The 17,541-nt window shown below is 51.4% G+C and overlaps 1 protein-coding gene across 7 annotated transcripts in view; it reads right to left on the bottom strand.

Moving 5' to 3' along the window:
- The window catches only part of SYNJ2 (synaptojanin 2), a 99,524-nt gene extending 82,112 nt beyond the window's left edge, over nt 1–17,412 (bottom strand). For 3 of the 7 annotated variants that reach the window (XM_064598292.1, XM_045865811.3, XM_045865813.3), the window contains exon 1: nt 17,174–17,412. In XM_064598292.1, coding sequence (XP_064454362.1) covers nt 17,174–17,300 — 127 coding nt within the window. In that variant the 5' untranslated portion in view covers nt 17,301–17,412. Of the gene's footprint in view, nt 1–137; nt 362–17,173 lie in introns of all 7 variants that reach the window. The other 4 variants (XM_045865809.3, XM_064598290.1, XM_064598291.1 and 1 more) reach the window with 2 other exon arrangements.
- Nucleotides 17,413–17,541: the final 129 nt, after the last annotated feature.

The following is a 17,541-nucleotide window of genomic DNA, read 5'->3' as shown; positions in this document are numbered from 1 at the left end:
AACCAACCACACGTTTCTTTCTTTCATAATATATTCCCCAGTAACACACCATAAGGAAATCCCAGTGAAGCCCAGCCCACATGTCACAAAAATAAGTAGGTCAATTTCACAATGCAGACCGCCCAAGACTGAGGTACCATTTGTGGCTGTGTTCTTGTGCATGATTTTAAACCATCTCCTTGTATTTCAGGTTCTCAAGAGGATAGCATCAGCCAGATCAAGGTCAGCATCTCCTTCATGAGCTCAGGTCAGACTGGTTTATGGCTGTTCCTTCCAGAGTTATCAGTTTAGAGCTAAAGCCGCTCTTCCGAAAGACAATGGTTTTTCTCCAGGCAGGGCGGGTGGAGGCACGGGAGGGTTGCTAAGCAAAATGCAAATCAAAACATCAGTCTAACTGAAGCTTGTGAGCCATGATGAAAGCCAACTGGGCAGACGCAAGGCAGCCCCAAGAAGAAACTTTCCTATACTCCCCACTGCTTCTCTCTCTCACCAAAAAAAGTCCAGGCCACACAAAAGAGCGAGCGGGGGGAGTGGGGCAGGGGCGGGCACTCAGAAACACAGTACCTAAGCAAATGCGCTGCGTCCCATCAAGGCTGTGCGAGCTTGTGCAAACCGACCAGAGAGAATAAAGGGGAAATGTATCATCTCCTGCAGCCACAGCTGAAAAAACATCTGTGCAGTGGGGTGGGCCCTCCCTGGCCCTCCCCACTCCCCTCCCTGCACCGAGGTCCGCTGTGGCTGTGACCGGAGGAGGAGGAGGCCGGCTCCTGGGACAAGAGGGCTGCAGTGCAGGGCTGGACACTGAGCCTCTACCGCGGAGTCTTTTGGCTCACGCTGAGCATGCTTCTGACGGAGCCGGGGGACAGGGGCAGCAGGGCGCCACACCGGGAGGAGAGCCAGCGTGAAACGCAACCGTACCTGTTCCTCTACAAATATGTGCATGTTCACTGTACACGTGGGGGCGGATCCTGCAGACCCGCTCCCTGGGGGCAGTGTTCCCGGCCTGACCACAGATCTCATTCCTGGGCCTCCAGTCTCTCCCGCGCCCCTCCAGGCTCTCCTCCTGGAGCGAGTCCCGAAGCGTCACTTCCTCATACAGCAAGCCCTTCAGTTTGCTTCTTATGACTAACAAATTAGGTCCACGGGCCTGGCCTGGCGCTGGAGGTTCTACTTACAGCTCCTTTCCCACTTTCCTCTCTAACTGACCAGCCAAACCAGCTCCTCGGGACATCCCTCTCTCTTCTTCCTTCCTCAGTTATCCGTCCAACTGAACAGCCCCTCCCAGCCCTGCTACAACCCCTCCTCAGAGCCTCCCCCTTGCAGAGAAGCCCTATTTGCATGCGTGTGTGTGCACGTGTGCACGCACACACACACCCCCTTAGAAGCCATGTAGCGTGATCCACATATATCTTCTTGTGCTACGTGAGATGCCCAGTGGGTGCTGAAAGGAAAGGGAAAGTCACACCCTGTCCTGCTTCAACTCCATCCCTCAACAAGGATTCCAGATGTGCACCTCTGTGCCAGGGCTTGCTCTGAGCCCCCAGGAGAACGGCAGCGAGGCAGGAACACGCCCAGAAGAAGGAGTATCGCTTCAGGAAGGAGGTGTGATCCGCTCGGTGGTGCTGGAGGGAGGACAGACCTCTGCGGGGTCCAGCAAGGTGGAAGTCATGGGGACCTTGACAAAGGGCTTCAGAGGAGCGGCAAGTGCCTAAGCCTGGCCGAAGCGTGTCACGGGAGGATGGGAGGAGAGCGGAGACAGCACGCGTGCACCAGCCTGTCATGCACGTGAATGGAGAAAGGAGGTGAGGGGCTGGGGCCGGGAGGTTTCTTAACAGGAGATCCAACTGTCTGTTGGTTTCATGGTGGGAATCACCCAGCTAGGAAGGAAAGGGGGAAAGAGTGGGAGCACAGTCTTTAAAGATGGGGGTGGGGGGGACATGGGTGGAAAAGGTGGATGCAGAGGAGCATGGGGGTCATTGCTGTAACAGAGGGAAGGTGGCGAGAGCGCCAGCACAGGGCAAACAGGTCAGGTGGTGGGGCTCGTGAAAGTTCTCCTTTTAATTCCTTCTCTTTTCTCAGGGCAATAGGAAGCAAAACATTAGCTGAGAGGGTCAAGGTGTTGAAGGCTTGAGAAGGTGTGAAAGGGCCATCCTGGAGAGCGGAGGAGCAACCAGAGGAGGAAAATGCTGCGAGCCTAGAGACTATGGACCAGCACCAAAACCCCAAAACCCTTCGTGAAGTTGCCAGAAGTCAGCGTGGTGCTGTTTCCCTCCAGCCACACGTGGCAACACGTGGGGCGGAGGGGCCGTGGCCTCATCTGGGGCTGGGGGGCTGCCTGGCACGCACCAAGCAGAGAGTGTGTGCAGGCTGGGGGCGCACTGTAAGCCAGAGAAGGATGGGGGACAGGGTGTGCGGGCAGTGACGGTGGCCGGGAGGTTGCAGGGCTGCAGAGCTGTCTGGGTCGGGCGTGAGGGAGGGAGCAGGTAGTGAAGGGTGCCCGAAGCTGACCTTGCAGGGTGGCGTAATAACTGGTGACGAGAAGGTCTAGCGGGGTGAAGTGAGGGGAAAGCAGGGCTTGGCAATGAGACCGTGAGGGCAGAGCAAGGCCAGCGGAGCAGGTGGGTCATGCTGATGGCCAGGAGCTCAGCTAGGATGGGGACAGGAGTTGTGGTGGAAGAGAACCCAGGGAGCCAGGAGCCCAGCTCCTCTATGAACGGAGAGCATGGCCGGGAGGAAGGGAGATCTCAGTAAGGAGAAGTGTGCGTCCCGAGGAGTGGTCCTTCTCGGGGAGGAGGAGGAACCCTGCCCCAGGTGGCTGTGAGCAGCGGGATGCCTGCCTCACCCCCAGCAATGCTCCGTTTGGGGGAGTGCGCGCAGGTGAAGGCGGGGTTCAGAGAGCCTGCTGAGTGAGGGACTTGTTGAGGTCAGGACACAGTTCCAGGAAGCTGAGGTAAGACTTCATCCATCTACCAAAAGCCAATTCCTACTCTATATTTTAATCCAGAATCCAGAAAACAGGCTATAATTCACTTCTCAGGCTTCTTTGATTTTTAAAAAACTGTCGTTGCTGCTATTTAGTGGGAAAACTAGCATTAAGATGTGATTAGAACGCCCGTGTGCCACTCACTCGTGTTAGATGCACCACAAAGATGCAGAGCTGCAACCCGGCTGGATGTGAGCTCGGGCCCACAGGGCACACAGGCCCAGGAAGATGAAGGAAGTTCAACTCTGAGCAGACACATGAGTGTGCCTTGTTATTCACAAGTACTATTTGGGGGTATCTTTTGTGACTAGTTTGGCCTCTTCCTCCATATGTGTCTATTAATTAAACAGGCCTGCTTACTCGCAGAGGCCCCACACAATCTCAGGGGAAGATATTCACAGCATTTTTACAAAAGGGCAGAAGAAACCTTCTCAGATCATTGATTTGGGAACTGCCTCCTCTGATTTACCAACCAGCCAGAGGCTTTCTGTACCTGGAATTAGCTCCAGCCTTGGAAACAGAAAAGTCTGTGGCTGGGTCAGAACGTGGCCTTAGAATCTGAATCACCTCACAGCGGCGATTCCCCAAATGCACCCCAAGAGACCCTGGTGTACCCTAAGATGTGATGTGTGTGTTGATGTGCTGTGAACAGAAGGTCAAACATACTTGGGATCCCTGGGCTAGTTGACCAGCCGTATTTACCACACAGCCTGAGCGGCACATCTCCAAGGAGGGGGGCGGGGTGCCAGGTCCAGACTCCCCCAGTCATTTACCTGTGAAATCCTTTTGTTCAGCAGCCTCTCTCTGGGGAAGTGCTCCTTTACAGAATGAACACTTTGCTGCTTCTGATGCCGGCTCCACACTCCTTCCTGGGGGCCTATTTTGTCCTCCCCAACTCTGGCCTTTTTGAATGGGATGCCATACTTACCACCTGCCCCACATTCCGGCAGTGGTGGCCCCCTCCTACTCTCTACCATTCCTGGTCCTGCCACAGTGTTGCTCATGCCTCAAGCACCTGAGCCCTGCCCTGAGGTTCCCAGCACTGAGCCTGGCTTGGACCTGAGCAGGTGTGTCCCCTACAGGACAAGTCCAATCTGGGCTTATCTGGAGGCCTGTGGGGCTGCCCTGGGGGCCAGGGCATGAAAGAACCAAATGTCTCCTGGGAAAGGGGTCAAGGCCTAAGGGGAGAGACAGGTGGGACGGCACGGGGTGGGGGGGGGGGGGCAAGAGCGAGGGGTCATACTGGGTGGAATGCAGTGTCTGTTGTCTGTCCTGGGGCCTCCACACCTGAGTCCCAGGAAGGAGATGGAAAGAAAAATGGAGAACAGAACCAGCACAGCTTACTGCCCGAAGCAGAGTGGGAGGTGCTGGCCCTGTGGCTCGGGTCGTTTGTAGTTTTCCTCTTGAGAACGACTTAGATATCCTTTGCTATCTTTTCTGGTGAACTATTTGTCCTTTTTTGTGATCTATAGGCGCTCTTTTATATCCAACGATTGTCAGTCTTTGACCCTTTTATATGTTGCAAACGGTTATACGCAGTTTCTTTCCAGGCTGTTGCTCGTTTTTAAACTACCTTTATGGTGTCTTTTGATATCCTGGAGTTTTACATATTTATGTAGTCCAATCTATCAGTCTGACACTGAGTGGAGGCTGAGCAGGGGGTCCAAGGTGCCACCAAGGCTCTGTTTCCAGATCCCACACTGGTCATGTGGGTGTGTTCACTTTGGGAAAACTCACGGAGCTGTACATTTAGGATTTGTTCATTGTTCTATACTATGTTACACTTTAATAAAGAAATATTTCTTAAATCTGTCAGATGTCTTTATCTTTCTGACTTCTGAGTTTTATGCTTTGTCTAGAAAGGCTTTCTACACCATAAAACTGTGAAAGCTTCTCCTATATGTTCTTCTAGTATTTTAAAAGTTGGGGCTCTTTATAGTTCACCTTAAAGGCCTCTGTGATTTGCTTTAATATATGATATAATGTAGGGCTCTAACTTAATTAGCATCCCCATGGGCTTAACAAAACCAAGAACCCCATAAAGGTAAACCATCAACTATGTTACGAGATAACATTGCTTATGGTAAAAATGACCTTAATTGGCCAATTGCCTCTGGACAGGAAAGAGACAGACATGAATTATACCTGCTGATGAGGACACCAGGCTTGGGGCTTGGGTGAAGCCTGGAATCTGTACTTCTGGGGGTTATATAAGAGATACTGGTTCCAGGGTGCCTGGGGGGCTCAGTCGGTTAAGCGTCTGCCTTCAGCTCAGGTCATGATCCCAGGGTCTGGGATGGAGCCCCGTGTTGGGTTCCCTGCTCAGCAGGGAGTCTGCTTCTCCCTCCCCCTGCTCTTGTGCTCGCTCTCTCTCTCTCCCCTCAAATAAATACAATCTTTTTTTAAAAAAAGAGAAACATGATTTCTAACAGGGCACAAGGCTTTAAGCTGGGGGGAGAAGCTAGTTACCAGCCAGATGGCTGTGCAAACAGTCACCTGCAAAAACTCCTGCAAAGACCACTCACTCCCCTGGACATGGACAGCCAGCACCGTCCTGGGGGCAAGCTGAGGTTTCTGCCCTCCTCCTTTCAGACTAGACAATCCAAGGGGAACCCGGTCTGAACCTCTGGCTGAGTAAAGGAAGAGCCCCACCCGGCACAGCATTGGTCAATTGTACCAACGCCATTTGCTGAATATCCACCTTTTCCCTGATTAAATCATCACCATTATAATAAACTAAATTAATCCACTTACATAAGTCTGTTCTGAGCCCTCTCTTCTAATCTACTGATTTTTGTCTATTATACGATTTTTTTTTTAAGATTTTATTTATTTTTTTGACAGAACACAATGCGGGGGAGGCAGGCAGAGAGAGAAGGAGAAGCAGACTCCCCGTGGAGCAGGGAGCCCGATGTGGGGCTCAATCCCAATCCCAAGACCCTGGAATCTTAACCTGAGCCGAAGGCAGACGCTTAACCGACTGAACATCCCAGGCGCCCCTCTATTATACCATCCTTACGGCTTTATAGTATGCTTTACTATCTGGTAGATCAAGTTCATCTTCACTGATGTTTTTCAAAATCCTCCTGGCTATTTTTGCCATTCCTTCATCATTCCGCAGTGTTTCTGGAGCTGCTCCTCACAACAGGCAGGGCTGAGAAGACAGTACTGAACAAGACAGAAATGCCCCTTGTCGTAGTTTCCTGGGGCTGCCGGGACCAAGTATCACAAACTGGGGCACTTAAAATAACCACAATTTATGCTCTCACAGTTCTGGAGGCTAGAATTCCAGACTCAGGTGTCAGCAGGGCCATGCTCCCTCTGAAGGCTCTAGAGAAGGATCCTTCCTTGGCTCTTCCAGCTTCTGGGGGCCCCGGGGGTCCTTGGCTGGTGGCCACACAAGCCTCTGTCTTCGTATAGCCATCTTCCCTCTGTGCGTGTCTGTTTCTGTGTCTTCTCTTTTTATAAGGACACTAAGTCCTACTGGATTAAGGACCCACCCTACTCCCATATGACTTCACCTTAGTTTACAACTTAATTACGGCTGCAAAGACCTGATTTCCATATAAAGTCACATTCAGTTATGGTGGTTAGGACTCAGACAGATCTTTTTGGGGGATGCAACCCGCAACATCCTGCTCCCACAGAGCCTGCACTCCCGAGGTCAACAACGTTACACGGTACACAGGCAAGCAAACAACGAAGGTGCTTTTGGTCATCAGTGCTATGAAGACAAGAAAGCAGGTGACGGAACAGAGACAACGGGGGTGTGGGGAGTGTGGATGCCATGGGCCAGTTCAGCTGGCGTGGCCAGGAAAGTTTCGCCCAAATCATCCAGATACCCCGAATGAGGAGGACACAGCGAGGCCGAGGTCTGGGGGGAGAGCACTGGGGACAGAAGGCAGTAAGTACAAAGCTGCTGAGGCAGGAGCCAGTCAGGACTGCTCAAATGGAGTGAGCTCAGGAAATGGTGAGAGAGGAGAAGGAGCCAGGGCAGAGGTCACAGGTGGTGCAGGCTTGAGCAGGTCCCTGCATGGGGGCTGGGGAAACCCTGGGAGTGGTGGCGGGGACATGAGTTAGGTGACAGCCGCCAGTCCAAGTGCAGGAGGGCCTGGTTGGAGGAGCACCATACTTATGCAGCAGTGGGGGTGAGAGGGGGGAGGGGAGGCAGAGCTGGTGGCATCCAGATCCTTGTGGAGGTAGAGAGGTCTGGACTTGCTGGGGGATTGGGTGGAGTGGAGGAAAACAGTAGGACCAGGATGACTCAGACATTTTTGTCCTGAGCCTCTGCCCCACCCATATGGGGCTGCCATTTAAGCGTGCGGGGAGTCCCACATATACTTTAGTCAGCCCCTTATGTTTTCTCTCAAACTCCTATTAGAATTTAATTGGATTTTACTCATAGATACTTGCATTTATAGATTACTTGGAGAAGAACATCTTTACAATGTCAATGTTCCTATCAAAGAACACAGTATACCTTTCCAATTATTTGGTGCTTTAGTAAAGTTTTATAGCTTTCTTCTTTTAGGCCGTGCATATTTTATTATGTTTATTCTCGGAAATTGTTGTTATTGGGAGAGGAATCTTTGCTTTCCTATGTGAGACTCTAATTCCTAATTGACTCAAGATAGTATATTGGAAAGCCATCAATTTTTATCTGCTGAGCCTGAAAAGCAGCCAGCTTATTAATTCACTAAGTCTCACGAACCTCCACATACCTATCACCCAACTCCGAGTTACCAACATTTTCCCAGTCTCATTTTACCTATTCCCTCCCCTCCCGTGTGTGCGCGCACGTGTCCATCCATCTGCCTCCCGAAGTATTGCCAAACAGATCCCAGATACGATATCATTTCACTGACAGGTACTTCAGGATCTGTCTCCTGAATCTTCCAAGTGCACAATCTTGTCCTCTGCATCCAAAAGACTTGAGGGTGCGCAGGAGGCGAGCACACAGAGGCCACAAAACTGAGGCCCCTCCTACAAGGCCCAGCAGAAAGCTGGTGAGCAAACTAAAGTCACAAAGTTCAGCCTCTAAACTCACAACTTTTCTTACAGGATCACTCCCCCGGTCTTGGATCTGGGTCTATTTTCTCTTTTAAGACAAAATTCTAGTAAGCTCTCAGCAACCTAAATTTCCTAACAGCGAACTGAACCAGAACCCTAACGCGGAGAGCGCCGAAGTCAGGCGGAGAGTGCCGAAGTCAGGCGGAGAGTGCCGAAGTCAGACACACACACGAAAGCCCCCCAGGTCTGGAGACATTCATCCGCAGGCCATGGCATTTCATTACAATTCCTCCCTTCATGTGTGTGCTCTTATTGTAATGCACCCCTATGTTGCGGGGGGGGGGGGGGGGACGCGCGTAAGCTGCAAGCACCAGTTCCAGAGTTGGATTAAAATTTTATCACCGCCATACAAGTTAGAAGAAGGCCTTTCTGGTCTCTTTCTCCAAGGCAGCCTAGACCCCACAGGGTGCCTTTCTGTGAATTACAAAAAAGTGCCCCCTCTGGACAGGTAAGCTTGGAAAGCAGGGAAAGTGGTGGAGGAAACGGGGCTTAGTACCCGCCCTCTCTATCCGGCTGGTCCGCGGCCCCTCCCCTCCCGAGGCACAGGCCCCTCCCCTCTGGCCCGCGGCCCCTCCCCTCTGGCCCGCGGCCCCTCCCCTCACCCCTCCTGGTGGTCTGGGTAAAAGAGAAGCGGATACCACTATGATGGACCTTATCGCAAGGGCTTGGTTCAGGCCTGGGCTGGTGGCAAGTTATTTCTAGCCCAAGTTTTCCAATATTCTTTTTTTATCTACACCATTTACATAAAAACAAGCCCATTATTGAAGCAGGCCATGACGCGAGTGTCACAGTTCCGTTGGGTCAGAGCACTTGGACTGCCACATCGGACCGCCTTCTATCACTCCTTCTGCCAGCAGGATCGGGCTTGGCTCCACCTGGAGGGAAGCAGAAGCTGCAGAAAGCTGTCTCCTCAGCTTACGGAGTTTTTTCCAACATACAGGATTTATCAGCCACGGATAAGATTTGAGGCGATGTTAGGTTCACACAACAGAGTCAGTAAAGCTGCTGAAACAAGACCACACATTCCCAGACACACAAACTCCCCACTCCAGAGCAGGCTGTTAAAAAGCAAAGTTATGTTTATGACGAAAGGTAGGATTTTCAGAATGTTAATAGATGCTAATAAGAACCAACTAAAGGAGCTACTACTTTAGCACATTTTATGATATTTTAATAAACACCTTACTTTGTGTCCCTAATTGCAGCTAAATTGTTATTGCCTTTTAAAATTTTTCTCTGCCAGTTATAGGAAAGGGGCAGAACCAAGGAGAGAGAATCTCATGCCTTAATTAATTCATAAGTCTCTAATAAAAAAAATGTATAGCATTAGATTCTCAGCTCAGACTTAGATCTGAACCATCTTAGATTTTACCTTGCCAGATCACTTTCCTAAGATTCAAATTTCTGGGTAGCTTATTATTTTAACTAGGTGTGTAAAGTAAGGGTATTGCTTATTTGCTTATGCTTAGTGTTTAATTTTTTTTTTTTTTTTTTTTTAAGACACATGGAATTCCAGAGAAGGAAAGGCAATGCAGCTTGTCATTCATTGGTTTTCAGATGTGGACTCTGAGGCCGGAGAGGTTAGTTCCCTCAGATAAGGACAGATAAGGACTAGCATAAGGAGCCAGGGTGGGAATTCAGGTCTTCTCTCTCCTACCAGCAGGCTGCAGAGGAAACAGGTGAAGGGTTTAGTGGAGGTCTCACTGGAACATTCTAGGGTGAGACCTGAGGCAAGGGATGTAATTTGCTTTTTCTGAGTAGAGATTACCACCATCAATCAGTAATATCGTGAATACAAGTTGAATACAAAAAGGCGGCTGGTCAGCAGAGATAAGCAACTGTACATCATACCCTCCTTAAATCTGGCCATTTTCCTAGATCTTGATGCGTGTCCAGACCATCCCAGTTCTATGCTGGGTCTGAGCATCACTGTGACCACCCTGCCCTCTCCCCCACCTCCTCAAATCCCACATCAATTTCAAAACTAGGAATGCTCTGGTGGCCTAAGTTCCGCTTTGTGAGACCTCACAATGCTCTAAAGGACAAAGGTTCCTCTTCATTTCATTTCTTTTTTTTTTTTTTTAAGATTTTATTTATTTATTTGAGAGAGGGCGAAGCCATCACAGAGGCAGAGGGAGAAGCAGACTTGTCACTGAGCAGGGAGCCCAATGAGGGGCTCGATCCCAGGACCCTGAGATCATGACCTGAGCCGAAGGCAGATGCTTAACGACTGAGCCACCCGGGTGCCCCCCCCCCCTTCATTTCTTGATCACCTGCTTTGCCCTGAGCATCGCCGCAGACCTTGTCAAAGAGCAGAAGCGGCAGAAGATAAGGCCTGTTCTTGGGTAGTGGGTGCAGAGCACAGCAGCTTGTGGTCAGGCTGGACAGGGGCTCCGAGAGGTCAGGGAGGGGGCATCCATCAGGCCCGGTCTCCAAGAAGGGAGGAGGTGGGGCAGGAATGCACAGAGATGCAGGAACAGAATTAACTACTAGCTTCCACGATATTACAGAAGGCTCTCCCGGAGAGTCCCTGATTCTCAAAACACTGCCATAAAATTAAGTTCAGACTTTCAGATTCGTCCTTTGGAACTGCTCCCAAGAATTGGGTCACCAGGAGGAACTGCCCTGCCTGCGCTCCTTAGCTAATATGCTCCAAGTGAATCCTCCCGCTGCAGTCATTTTCTGAACCAGGAAGCACTGCAAGCAAATGGCAACCCTCCAGCTTCATAAGCCCTGAGTGCGGACTGCCACTCCCCCAGGACCCGGCCAGATGCATCCAGCTTTCCTGCACAGGCCCTCTGCTAAGCACCAGGCCCAGACAGATGCGCAGTGCCCACCTTGGGTGCAAAACACAGTTCTGTCCACCCAGCTGGCTGAGCACTGCCCCCACCCCCAACAAGAACAAGCAAACTTAGGACAGGAAGATGCATGCACTCACTCAGGCATCTCTCCCCACCCACGACTGAGATCTTCGGGCAGACCCCAGTCCAAATGTTATCTGTGTGACACACCTCACACTCAGAAGCATGTCCTTGGGGAGCCTGGTGGCTCATTGCTGTCTCTACGCTAAGAAACCTAGCACTTTCTTCAGAGCTTTGAGTCCTAATCAGGCTCTGTTCTAGGTGCTGCGGACATCCACTTGGAAGGATACTACCCAGGGCAAGCCTCAGCTCTGCTGGAACGCAGGACCAAAGCCCACACGTTGCTCTTGAAGATGTCCCCTTCGTGTTGTCACACACACTGCTCAGAAAGTGGGCAAATGCTTTCCCAAGCCTGAACGCTCCTCTGGACACAAGCATCCGATGAAAATCCAGTCCCCACAGGAATGTTCGACATACTTAACTCTCACTAGGACCCCTGATCTTCACTGACTGATGACACACGTGTTTTGAAACCCAAAATAAGCACAGAGACAACAGGACACACCTAGTCTTTTTCATACACACATTGAACTTTCTTTTTTTTTTTTAAAGATTTTATTTATTTATTTGAGAGAGAGAGCACGAGCAGGGGGAGAAGCAGAGACAGAGAAGCGAGCTCCCGACTGAGCAGGGAGCCAGATGTGGGGCTCGATCCCAGGACCCTGGAATCATGACCTGAGCCAAAGGCAGACGCTTAACTGCCTGAGCCACCCGGGCGCCCCTGAACATTCCTTTTTTCTAGGGATGAGATTTTATTAAACGTACTGTTCTCTAGAGTCTCTGGGCCTTGTTCAAATCATGACTCCACCACTAATTAGAGGTAGAACCTCACGTAAATGCTTATGCTTCTCTGTGCCTTGCTTTCTCCAAGTGTAAAATGGAATCATAATTAATACCTGCCTTGGTGTGTGGGTTAAATAAATCAATACATGTAAACCACTTAGGACAGTGCCTGGCACATGGTAAGTGCTCCATAAATGTTAGCCATTATTTTTCCATAAATGTTAGCTATTATTATCAAGTTGGACCAAGGTTTATTTAGTTAGCTAAAAATTCAATGAACATCCTCAAAGCAAAATGAGCTCATGCTATATGAATATATCCTGAAGTAAATTTCTATCCATTTAATACTGGATCAAGGACATGCATATTTCTTTTTTTTAAGATTTATTTATTTATTTGAGAGCGAGCATGTGCACGCATGTGCACGTGAGCGTGTGGGGGAGGAGGGGCAAAGGGAAAGAATCTCAAGCAGACTCCCCACTGAGCACAGAGCCGGAAGGGGCTCGATCTTAGGACCCATGAGATCATGACCTGAGCTGAAACCAAGAAATCATGACCTGAGCTGAAACCAAGAGTCTGACACTTAACCGACTGAGCCACCAGGTGCCGGAAGGACATGTGTATTTCTCCAGGTTTTCATTAAATCATCCTCAAGAATGACTTACAGGTACATAACAGTACCCCAAACCTCCTTCCAGCATTCCTTGAACACAATTAGAAAGTGCCCATAACTGGGCTGTTTTACATTGGCCTTGAAGGTGGACCCCGGCCTGCCCACTGAGAGCCCCTCATCTACCAGCGCCCAGACGAATCCACCAGTGTCCGCAGAACATCCAGCAGTGTGTGGAAGACAGAAGCGCCGTCCTGTCTATGGCCACACCGCCCTGACTGCGCCCATCTCGTCAGAAGCACCATCCATTGCAAATGCGGCCACGAGATGCTTGGGCAGCCCTGGGGGCTTGGCTTTCAGGCCTTCAGCTTGGTCCGCTGCAGACACCCCCGCAAAAGGCATCCGATTTTCAGACTGAGGCCGCTGGCGACCACACCACTCGGCCCGCCTGGAAATGTTCTCTCTCATTTGCTCTCTTTCTCTCTCAAATAAAATATAAAAAAATCTTTAAAAAACACAGGAACAGGTAACACAGAATTGAAATATATTGACAGATACCAATGCTGAGTGACAGGTACAGGGGATTTGTTTTTCCTTCTACTTTTGTACATTTGAAATGTTCACACTTAAGGGTTATGGGAAAGGTTTTTGAGCCACAGAGCCCCAAAAAGGAGCCTGGCAAAATATGACATCAGACTCCTACTGGCGAGGTACACAAACGACAGGTAGAAGTACATACTAACCCAGTTTGCGTTTCCGTGACTATCATGCTGAGCATACCACCAAGTAGGAAGAAGGACCCAGCCACAAGCCGTGGAGGCCCACACGTGGGGGCTGCCCCAGTGTCCCCAAGTCAGCAGCCTGGAGCCCCCCCCTCCCCCGGCCCTCCCTGTCTTGCAGTCTCCACCCAGGACAGCTGATCCCCTGGCCACTCAACAGATCCTCTCAAGTGCCCTCAAGCAGGTCAAACTGTAAGGCACTGACTAATTCTGGGCCGTAAAGCCAGGAAGAGTGAGCAAGGCAACAGTTTAGCAGAAGCCTTGCTTGGCTCTGTGGCCATTTCAGCAATTCAAAGCAGGATACTGTGACCTCCATATAAACACAGCAGCTGGGAAAGCCCAGGCCCGGTGTTTACACAGAAACTTTCCCCCCAGAAGCTCAGCGTCATTTAGGGACACTCACTAATTAAGTTAATTAAGTCTCCCAGGCCTCCTTCCCACCCCCACCCCCGCGGCCGCAGCTCCCTGTTCAACAGCAAGCGTGGCTGGGGGCAAGAGGCAGGGTCGCACTCGCTCACAAACACCCGGGCAAACACACAGGCGCTCGCAGGCCACCCTTCCTGGGGGCTGTTTGGAGAAGGCTGAACTTTGGAGTATCCGTGTGTGTTCTGAAAATGAAATCCACAAACAACAGGCGCACTTCCCTTCCCTTGGTCCACACTAGGTCTAAAAGAGACAAAAGGAAAGGCAGCAAGGACTTTTCGTCCAGATGTGCCAGTAAGAGAAGCTCTGCGTGCTAACTGGCTGGCGGACCACGGGGAACTGTTCCATGCTATGGCTTTCCACCTGTACTTGAGAAACCTCCTACCTTCCAATCAGGCACCGAGAAAACGTAGGCCAACACGTTTGGCTTTCCTGCTTCCGAATCCCTGTTCCCACGGATCTACTCTGAAGACAGACTCTCAACCTAATTCTTGTAGAAGCAGGAATTTAGAAGTAGTCCCTCGGCAACCTTCCTGCTGGCAGGCTCGACGGCCAGGTGTGGAGACCGGGGTGCAGAGTCACTGCGGAACGAACAGCAGGACTGGGCCCAGCCAGACCAGCAAAGGATCATCAGCTTTTCCTAAATGCACAGCCCAGCTCAAGGCCCTGACTGTCTCTGAGCACTGCCTGGAAACAAGAAGCAATTTTTGTGAGCCCCTGCGGGTGGTGAGAGGCTTTCAAGTGTGGATCCTTGTGGGGTAATCTGGGCCTTTGAAGAGCTGTGCTTGCAGCCTGCTGTGGGGCACACGAGCTCTCCCGCTGTTCTCCCTAAAAGCAGAGGCATGCATCTGCCTCCGGACAAGCAGAGGAACGCTCACTGGCTGGGGAGAAACCACCACCCACATGGCAATAAACCATCCACTTAAGTCTCCCTGGCCTCTGGTTCCTCCCCGTTCCTCCCGGGGGAGACCCAGCACAGGAAACCACAGCTTAAGCGAGAGGAAGCTGCCCCCAGGCTTGAACCTCTTGGAAAGGGTGAGTGGTCAGGATTCCAACCGCGGCTATGCCGGCTTCCACAGATGTCTGGTCCCAGGCAAAAGCAGGCATTGAAACCTTCCGGGGAAAAAAATGAAAGTACGCTTCTCCTTGTCAAGGAAAGGAAAGCAAAGAAGCCAGCCCTTTGAAACACAGACGGGAATTTCAAATTCAGAACCATTCTATCAAATTGTGGCGCGTTTCGGATACTTGAAAAGCCCGAAACAACAACTTTCTAGTAACAGAAGGCTTTGATAATCCTCCTCTGGACCAGCAATAGCACCAAGCGCTACAGCTGCTTTTAAAAAATAGTTTCACTTAAGAAAAACAGACTTTAAAAATTAAGTATTCGGCCTAAGTTCTACTTAAAAATGAATGCTCGGTTAAGTGACAAATGTGGGCTGCACATGAGTTGAAGACAAGCCAATTCCTTCCATTACACCCTCTGTACTAGAATCCAGTGGACTGTAGTCACCAAAGTAATATACATGCATCACAGCCCAAACTGAATTTCCAAATGGAAAATACGCATTATATTATTTTCATTAATCATTTTAAAGTCTTCACTTTAAAAAGTGAAGGAACTCTTAAATGTGCATGAACCTTGCCTAACGTTGCCGTAATCCAAGTGACGGACGTTTTAATCTCTTTGATGAAGGAGTATTTTTGTACCGTGAAATGAATCTCTTGGCTCTGATAAATGTGGTATGAAGTAGACCTCTAAAAGGAATGGAAATTTCTGTGGTTTTCTTTCAAGACCTTAGCAAATGACCAAACTTGGATTTTTCGGGACAGAGCACAAACTGGAATAATCTGATAATAATTTAATCAACGACTGCAGGCACACTATGGTACTAACAATGCTGGAGACACTGTTTCAGTAACCAAGCGACTGAAAACAAGCCCGACAACTATATGCTAATGAAACGATTAGGGAAACCGAAATAGAAGAGATGATTCTTCCAAGAGGCATATCCTAACTGAAGAATCCATGCATACAAATATGGGGGGGGGGGGCAAAAAGACTAGAGACGTTTATAAAGTGTTGTGGAAGTGAGTGCCCTGGTCATCCAGAACCTAAAGGACAGTGACCTTCCTCTGTGCTTTGTTTAGGACAAACAAACAAGGTAAGATGGTATAGCAGGACACCAGCTGGAAGCCTACTCTCCAGCGTTCAAGTTTAAAGTTCTAACAGTCCTACTTGGTTTTGCTCACTTTGGCCTTCCCCATGAAGTGAGCCACAGAACAAGGGACAGGGTGATTGGCTGGTGATACCAGGACGCCACGTGTTGTATGACATTATAAAAACAGCCGCACTGGGCGCCTGGGTGGCTCAGTTGGTTAAGCGACTGCCTTCGGCTCAGGTCATGATCCTGGAGTCCCGGGATCGAGTCCCGGGATCGAGTCCCGCATCGGGCTCCCTGCTCAGCAGGGAGTCTGCTTCTCCCTCTGACCCTCCCCCCTCTCATGCTCTATCTCATTCTCTCTCTCAAATAAATAAATAAAATCTTTAAAAGAAACAAAACAAAAAAAACAGCTGCACACTCAATGGGTTAAGCACCTGGCTCTTGGTTTCAGCTCAGGTCATGATCTCAGGGTGTGAGATCAGCAAGGAGTCGCCTTGAGATTCTCTCTCTCTCCCTCTGCCCCTCCCCAACTCTCAAATAAATCTTTAAAAGCAGCAGCTTTTAGGATTCAGGTAGGACTCAGGTAGAGGTGTGTCCCCTTGGGTCAGGCAAGTTTCATAGCCTCTTCAGGCCCCAGTTTATTCATCTATAATATATGGCGTTAACAGTAGCTCCTTTGCAGAACTGTGAAAGTTAAATGAGATCACCACTAACGTCCTTGGCACAAGGCCAGTCTCAACACTTCCTGAAGCACGGACGTGAAATGCACTGGCGTGGCATCTACAAATACATCCAGCATAAAGGTAGAGTCACCAGGTGGTACGTTTGCTTACAAGTTCTGCACTTTGCAAAACTGATGCTTCTCGGCCAAGTATCTACGTGGGGTCAATACAGGTTCCATCAGAGGTTTCTCCGGGGTCTGTGTTCCCGTGTTTGTGTCCCCTATCCCCTCGGGAACAGAAGCTAGCCAACACAAACCAACGGGCAATCACTGGTTTCATCAACAGGTGCAAAAGAAAACGAGCGTCAGGCCCGGGGTCGGGGCGGCTCCTAGGTCAATCCCCTGGGATCGCGGTGGACCTGTCACGTGTCCCGGCGGGGCGCGGGGGCACAGAAGGCCACACCGGCTCTCCAAGAGCGCAACCACCGGGCGGGCGCGGCGAGGGCAGACCCCCAGGAGGTGCCGCGGGCCGCCGCGCCCTGGGCCCGGCCTGCGGGGCACTCTGGCGTCCCCGGGGTCCCCTCATTCAAACCGGCCGCCCGCACCCCGCGCGCGACCCCCACGCCCCGGCTGTCTCGGCGCCGCCCGGGACTGGTCACCTCGGGGAAGGGAGGTGCCCCTTCCTCGAAGTCTGGGCACGGCCGGGCGTCGTCTCTCCCCCGGGGCGGGAGACCGGGGGAGCGCGCTCCCAGCCCCGGGTCCGCGGCGCGGTCGCACTCACCGAGCGTGGCCACCGTGCCGGCCTCGAAGAGCAGGCAGTCCCCGCGGCCGCGCGCCTCCAGCAGGACGCTCCACTCCCCCGAGGCGTCCAGCCGCCCGAGCAGCCGCAGCCCTTTGCTCAGCGCCATGGGCGCCGGGGCGCGTCGGGCCCGAGGGCGCGCAGCCCGTCTCCGCTCCCCGCGCGCCCGCCAAGCGCCAGGAGTTTCGCTTTGGGCCGGGGCTCCGCGCCGCGCGCAGGCTCCTCCCCGGCCTCCTCCGCGCCTTCCCCCGCCCCCGCCCCCGCCCCCGCCGCGCCGCCCCGGGGCAGGTGAGGGCGCGCGGCCGCCTCCCCGCCCCCCGCCCCCCGCCCCCGCGTCCCGCGCGCGAAGG

This window comes from Mirounga angustirostris, unplaced genomic scaffold (assembly GCF_029215605.1).
Source record: "Mirounga angustirostris isolate CCGP_5_RB_7025 unplaced genomic scaffold, mMirAng1.0.hap1 SCAF_8, whole genome shotgun sequence".
NCBI classification, from domain to species: Eukaryota; Metazoa; Chordata; class Mammalia; order Carnivora; family Phocidae; genus Mirounga; species Mirounga angustirostris.
This window is presented reverse-complemented; position numbering and strand designations above follow the sequence as displayed.